Raw genomic sequence first — 7,500 nt, 5'->3', positions numbered from 1 at the left:
GTTAACCTAGGATGAGTCGGTGGTGGCCAAGGTAGATAGTTGCTTCACTCACACTGTCACAACAGAATGTTGTAGCCTATAGCTGATGCATGAGACTTGTTGACTGTTGCAAGCTCGCAATTAATTTCCAACGGGAGTCACGTGGTTTGAAGAGACAAACTTGTTGTATGAGGGGCAGGCGGGCAGTCGAAACACATACAACATACATACATACATCAGCTTGTAGGCAAGAATGTTGTATCAAACCATGTGACTTCCATTGGAAATGCATTGGGGCGGCCATGACACTTACATCTTGCTTACATCTACCATGCAACATTGTTGTATGCTAGATGTATAGGTGTGAGTGAGGCCTTAGCAGTAGTACTAGTACCTCTAGTTGTGTGCAGGCTCCGAGCTCCTCTGGTATGTCAGTCAGTCGGTTTCTGTAAACGAACAGAACCCTCAGTCTCGTCAGCTGACCTATTTCTACAGGAAGACTGGTTAGCTAGAGTGAGAGAGAGAGAGAGAGAGAGAGAGAGAGAGAGAGAGAGAGAGAGAGAGAGAGAGAGAGGGAGAGCATTTAGGATTAACACATTCAACGGTCAAATATAGAATCATGTAACAGCACTGTAACCAATTACATTAACGCAATAGCACAGCACAGGGTGCAGTGTTCCCAGTCACATGGCTACATGGCTACTTCAAACAACAGGTTTAATCTGCAGGTTAGTTTAAAAACAGTCACCTGGGAATGGTTTCGGGTGAGTTAGTTTTAAAACCAGTCACTTGGTTTCAGGTTAATTAGTTTAAACATCAGTCACGTGTCCTGGTTCCAGGTAGTATAGTTTAAACCTCTCACCTGGTTTCAGGTTAATTAGTTTAAACTTCAGTCACCTCGTTGCAGGTATTAGTTTAAACAGCAGTCACCTGGTTTCAGGTTAATTAGTTTAAACAGCAGTCACCTGGTTTCAGGTTAATTAGTTTAAACAGCAGTCACCTGGTTTCCCCAGAGGTTGAGCACGATCAGGTTGGACAGCAGTGACAGGTGTGAGGGAAGGCTGCGCAACAGGTTGACGGACAGATTCAACTTCTGCACTTCACTCACTGAGTACAATTCATCTGGAGTCTCCTGAACACACGCACACACACACACACACACACACACACACACATACACACACACACACACACACACACACACACACACACATACACACATCATCTTGTAGTTGCACCTGTTGCACCCATAAAGACAACAACAATAACAGTAACAACTGGAAAAAGAGCATAGGTCTCCAAAAGGTCAGTTAGGTTATTGTAGGCCAGCAATGTTTGGAATTCAGTCTCTGTAGGAGTAGGGGAGAAGCGGGTCGGTTGGTGGGGAGTGACGGACTGGATATACCCTTCTACTACAGCAGGAGGCGACGAACACGGTGGCGTTTCGGCCATTGTGGTTGTGTTTATTTTACTGTTTTTTGCAGCCAATGCCCAAGATTATGGTTAGAAAGACCTCACCTTCCCTTAGCCTAATTTATAGTTGTGCAAAAAGTGGCCTGCTGGTGGCGCTTTAATAGCAAGGTTTTACGGCAATCGGACGCAACTACAATACATGACCATAGAGATAATGTGCACCAAATTGCGTGATGTTGGACAGGGATACTAGGGGTGAGTTTGGATGTCACAGAGTGCGTTCAGTGTGCCTTATTTACGAACGACCACAGCTGTGACGCATTCACACCGCCGACACCGGACAACCCCAGCTTCAGGTATAGGGTCGCTCAGTGCGGGCACTCGGCACACCCGGTGTGCAGCACACTGGATTTTCGAACGACAACGCACCGAGTGCACTGAATAAACGACGATAAGAGAGCACACCAGTGCATTCAGGGTGCATTTCTGAACGCACCCTATATCAAAAGTCAGACTACTGGTGGCGCTGTAACAGGCTGATGCCCAAAACTGTGCGGCAGAGCTCCTGCTCGTGCGTGTGCACAGTTTCACGTCGTAGATCACGGGCCAATTAACGGAGACTAGACGCTCACAGACACACGGACGGATAGACAGGGTGCAGTTAGTTTCTGGAGCAGGTGTTCGTTTTTTATTGGTTTTATTTATTTTTATACTTTCGGTTATTTGTGGTAAGGCGCCACATGGTGCTGGACAGCTGGTGTAAAGCTGGTACAGCGAAACAATTAAGATTTCATATCATCACATAAAAACACTAAGGGCATTTTATCTATAAGTTAGTTTCAGTTATAGTTTTGTAAACGCACAATACAGTTTCAGTTAGTTATCGTTTATTTAGTTTTTATTTAGTTCAATTAACGAAAATGTTTTTTTTCAATTTTAGTTTTCATTATTTCGTTGATGATGTCACGCGCATACCCTCCTGTATAATAATAGCCATGGCCTGATGCAGGGTTACAACAACAACGGCAACAATGCTGACCTTTAACCCTCTGCGTGCCAGATTGAGGACGGTGTATCCAGACTGTTTGACAGCTTGTCGTCTCAGTAAGCCTTCGGCTCCGCCCGGCGTCTTCCTCCTCTCCTCCTCCTCCTCCTCCTGCTCCTCCGTCCCTCGCTTCTTACACACTCTGCCTCCCATCTATACTCGTATAAATATATACCCCACTACAAGGGACCCCTTTTCCACCGGGGTATAGCCAGTTCCGTTCCGCCTAGTTCAGAGTGTTTACACTGAAAATGAATTGGTTCAGAACCCTAAATGTTGGTTCGGAACTGGAACCAAAACATGGCCGCCAGGGTTCAGTGAAAGCACCAATTATAGGTTCCAATAATCTAGAACGGTTAGTTCTAGAACGAGTTAGTTCTATAGAACCAAAGTTTGGTGGAAAAGAGGCCCCAGTGTTGGGGAAGTAACTATAAGTCCATTTAATTCAAGTGTTTAACTTTTAAGCACAACGTTTGACTTTTACTTTACATTTTCCCCAATACTTAAATACTTTTACACTGTTACATCTCACGGTCAGATGTTGCACTATTTACTCCACTATACGGAAAAAACTGATTTACATTAAGTTACTTTATAGATGAAGATTCAGATTATTAGCACAAAATATATTAACCGCATCGTGAGTCCTATTTAATTCTATTTTCGAAAAGGTTTAGTTTTTTTGGTTTTATAAATTGAGTACTTTCACTTCTCCACTGTAGTATATTTTGATGCCAATACTTTTGTACTTTTGCAAAATGTTGAATACTTGTATTACATATATTGTGGCATTGCTACCTTTACTTAAGTGAAAACTCAGAGTAGCCTGCTTCTTCCACTACTAAAACTAAAATTAGAATAAGAAAAGGAAGAAAAATAAAGATATAAAAAGTCAACAATGCAAAAACTAAACAGAATTACAGCAAATAATTTAGGTTTACCTTCGGTGTACAAGATACTCCATTATGGGACACACATGTGGATAAATAACAACTAATAATGTAATAAACAATAATAAAGAACTGTGTCATAATGTGACGATCCGTCATGCATTGTTCCATCCTACCTGTTTCAGCTTCTACAAACCAAGGCTTTCCTCATAATACCTGAAAAAACTACCACCGAACGCGAACCAAACTAAAGAGAGTCCATTCCTAAAACTTTAAACCCTACTTCATATGCAGCTCGTATAAGTAACACTAAAACAAATGCATTAACGAACTAGAATGACTTGTTGTCTGTTGTTGCCATCCAGCACTTCTCCTCTCTCACCACTGTGTCTTAATTCTGTCACAGAGACGTCTCTATTTGAGGACAACTGGATCTCTCTCTCTCTCTCTCTCTCTCTCTCTCTCACACACACACACACACACACGCACGCGCGCATACACACTCACACACGCAGCGCACACACACACACACACACACACACACACACACACACACACACACACACACACACACACACACACACACACACAGCTGACTGTGTCACTCACTGGTTTGGTTTCACTCGGAGTTGTACACATGAGGCTTTATGTACACATGAGGCTTTATGTACATAGACCTCATTTACATTAACAACTAGATAAAGTGCCAATCGGCACAGGTCTCCACCAGGGCAGGTCAGGTTGTGGCCTCATGGTGGCGCTATAACAGGCTGTTGAGGAAGATTTGGGCTGGAGGTTGGTGTTGGAGGGATGCAGGTACAATGTTTTTGTTTTGCACAAAGCGGCCTCCTGGTGGCGCTATAACAGGCCGTTCTGGAAAGTTTGGGGCAGAGGTTCATCGTTGGCATCCAGGGAGTGTGTGTGCAAAATTTGGCATGGACCGGTTGTGTGTGTGTGTGTGTGTGTGTGTGTGTGCGAGTGCATGACGCGACTTGGCTTGTTGTAGCGCCACCATCAGGCTGTTGAAAACTGTCAAGTGGCATTTCTTCCTCAGCCTAGTGGGAATATGCGTGCACAGTTTCATCGCAATCGGACGCTGCGTTGAGGAGTTGTGGCGATTTGTACAAAGCGGGCTACTCCTGAAAAGTGTAGGAGCCAATCGTGGCCAATCAGGATGGAATATGAGAAATAAAAAAAACCTGTCTTGATCACATGACTATGGAGATCATGTGTACCGATTTGCGTGAAATTTGGATAAAATGTGAAGGAGTAATAATAGAAAATGTGTTTTACATATGTCGGCCTCCTGGTGGCGCTATAAAGAGCAGATGTGAAAAATTCCAGGCAAAGGTTTTTCCTTGGCCTCTAGGGAGTTGGCATACAAAGTTATCCACAGATCCGTGCAGTTAGAGGTAAAAACACTTTTGGGCCAGTTATAGCGCCACCTTGAGGCTGAGTTGAAATTGTTCATGTGTCATTTCGTCCTCGGCCTAGTGGGAATGTGGGTGCACAATTTCACGGAAATCACGCGATGTGTTCATGATTTGCAGCATTTTGTTTGAAACTGAGCACTCCTGTGAACTTTGGAAGCCAATGTTAACCAATCAGGATAGAGTCTGAGAAATCTGAAAGACCCGTTTCGTTGAATGGCTCTAGAGAGACTGTGTAGCAATTTGCGCGATGTTTGGACAAAATCTGTAGGTGTACTGTGCAAAAACTTGTTTTGCACAAAGCAGCCTCCTGGTGGCGCTATAACAGGCCGTCCTGGAAAGTTTGGGGCAGAGGTTCATCGTTGGCATCCAGGGAGTGTGTGTGCAAAATGTGGCATCGAGCGGGTTAACGGTGGCCGAGATTAGCTGTTCACGGACACACGGACACACAAACGGACGGACGGACACGCGGACGGACAGAGTGCAAAACATACTCTCCCCACATGCCTTCGGCCTGGTGGAGACAATGATATAATTGTTATAATTGTGTTTCAACCCCTAATTATGTTTACAAGTGTGCTTGTTGACTAGTGACCACAAGCAACAAAAGGGGCTCAGTCACTCAGGATATATCATATTATAATTAATTATAATATATAATTATAATAAAAATTGAATACTTGTTCCAGGAAGGCTGGCCTAGCCCTAGACACCCGGGCACGGCGGGCACTGGGCACTTATAGGTTTAAGGCTCTTTCATAGTCTGAACTCTGGATTTCCGGTGGTGAGGTGACCACCGCTCTGGTGGTGAGGTGACCACCGGAGCTGAAATAACGTTGAGCGGTGGTGAGTAAAAACAGAGAGAAGGGCTGGGGCCTGTGGCGGTGGTTTGCTCTTCACCGCGGCTCTGTGACGTCATGTTGTAGTTCGGTGGTCACCCCACCGCCGTAAATCCAGACTATGAATGAGCCTTAATCCAGCCGGACAGCATGTCGCTGTCGTGGGTTTGAATCCCAATCCCGACCTTTGTTGCGTGTCACTCCCCATCTCTCTTTCACTCCCTCCCCATTTCCTGTCTGTCTACTGATAAAGACGTAAAAGATATCTCTACGTCAGATAAAGACGTAAAAGATATCTCGTAAAAGATATCTCGAAAAATCCCAACTGAGGCGACGTTCGTTTCACTATATTGTCAACAGCAAATCAGCATTGATGTTGTTCTGTAGCTGTAGCCTGCACTGTAGGTCATACTCAGGTGTTACTGATGATACTAATGAAAGGTTCTGTTCCATTTAGTGTGCAGTGGTTCTCAAACATTTGAATTTCAAGGATCCCCATAACACACCCGTACGGGTGGAACCCACTCACAGACACTTTGAGACCCACTGGTGTAGTAGAGTGTTTCCAATGAGACAACACGCACAATAGCAGCACCCTGACTCTGTTTGACCAGAATGGAACAGAGCCTTCATTAGTATCATTAACACTGACTCTGTTTGACCAGAATGGAACAGAGCCTTCATTAGTATCATTATCACTGACTCTGTTTGACCAGAATGGAACAGAGCCTTCATTAGTATCATTAACACTGATTCTGTTTGACCAGAATGGAACAGAGCCTTCATTAGTATAATTAACACTGACTCTGTTTGACCAGAATGGAACAGAGCCTTCATTAGTATCATTAACACTGACTCTGTTAGACCAGAATGGAACAGAGCCTTCATTAGTATCATTAACAGTGACTCTGTTAGACCAGAATGGAACAGAGCCTTCATTAGTATCATTAACACTGACTCTGGTTGACCAGAATGGAACAGAGCCTTCATTAGTATCATTAACACTGACTCTGTCTGACCAGAATGGAACAGAGCCTTCATTAGTATCATTAACACTGACTCTGTTTGACCAGAATGGAACAGAGCCTTCATTAGTATCATTATCACTGACTCTGTTTGACCGGAATGGAACAGAGCCTTCATTAGTATCATTAACACTGACTCTGTTAGACCAGAATGGAACAGAGCCTTCATTAGTATCATTAACACTGACTCTGTTTGACCAGAATGGAACAGAGCCTTCATTAGTATCAGCGGTAACACCTGTGATAAGGAAGTAGGAAAGGGGCCCAAGTTATTTCCAAAATGGCGTGTGTGCATAGAGCCCATTGTGTTCAATAGTAATGAGCGGGTGGCTCTTAAAACAAAAGCCATATTGTGCATGTGCTCTGCTAGTTACTCAGAGAGTGTACTGTACACACATGTGTATATAGCAGAGTTCATTTAACACTGGTAGGTTCATGCTGGAGGGGTCCCTGCATGTGTACATTCAACATTGTATTTATTCTTTAAGGATAGAAACAGTTGTTTCTATCCGATAGAAACCTCCCCCCCCCCTGCCTGGCTGTCAGCCCAGCTCCTAATCCAGACAACAGTCTTGTCAAAACTTGACTATTGTAACTCCCTCCTAACTGGTCTACTGGCATGTGCAACTTGGTCTTCAACCAGCCAAAATTCTCACGTCTCCCCACTTCTCTGCTCCCTCCATTGGCTCCCGGTCACTGCTCGCACAGAATACAAAACTCTGATGCTGGTATTCAAAGCAACCAAAGGTATGGCTCCCCCATATCTTGCAAGTATGATCGAACCGTACAAACCCTCAGATCAGCCAACGCAGGGAAGCTGGAAGTACCTTCACTAAAAACGCCGGGACAACGCTTCACACATCCACAAATCTTCTCCCT

The 7,500-nt window shown here is 44.2% G+C and overlaps 1 protein-coding gene across 1 annotated transcript in view; it reads right to left on the bottom strand.

Annotated features, from left to right (window-relative positions):
* LOC310868058 (uncharacterized protein) overlaps window positions 1-3,605 on the bottom strand; it is a 6,859-nt gene extending 3,254 nt beyond the window's left edge. Inside the window, exons 1-4 of the mRNA XM_083778302.1 lie at window positions 3,504-3,605; window positions 2,432-3,284; window positions 980-1,111; window positions 374-487 (exon numbers count right to left, since the gene is read on the bottom strand). Coding sequence (XP_083634428.1) covers window positions 374-487; window positions 980-1,111; window positions 2,432-2,590 — 405 coding nt within the window. The 5' untranslated portion in view covers window positions 2,591-3,284; window positions 3,504-3,605. The remainder of the gene's footprint in view (window positions 1-373; window positions 488-979; window positions 1,112-2,431; window positions 3,285-3,503) is intronic.
* Window positions 3,606-7,500: the final 3,895 nt, after the last annotated feature.

This window comes from Protomyctophum parallelum (genome assembly GCF_964188405.1).
Source record: "Protomyctophum parallelum genome assembly, chromosome: 12".
NCBI classification, from domain to species: Eukaryota; Metazoa; Chordata; class Actinopteri; order Myctophiformes; family Myctophidae; genus Protomyctophum; species Protomyctophum parallelum.
Note: the sequence above shows the minus strand (reverse complement) of the source record. Positions and strands in the feature narration are given on the sequence as shown.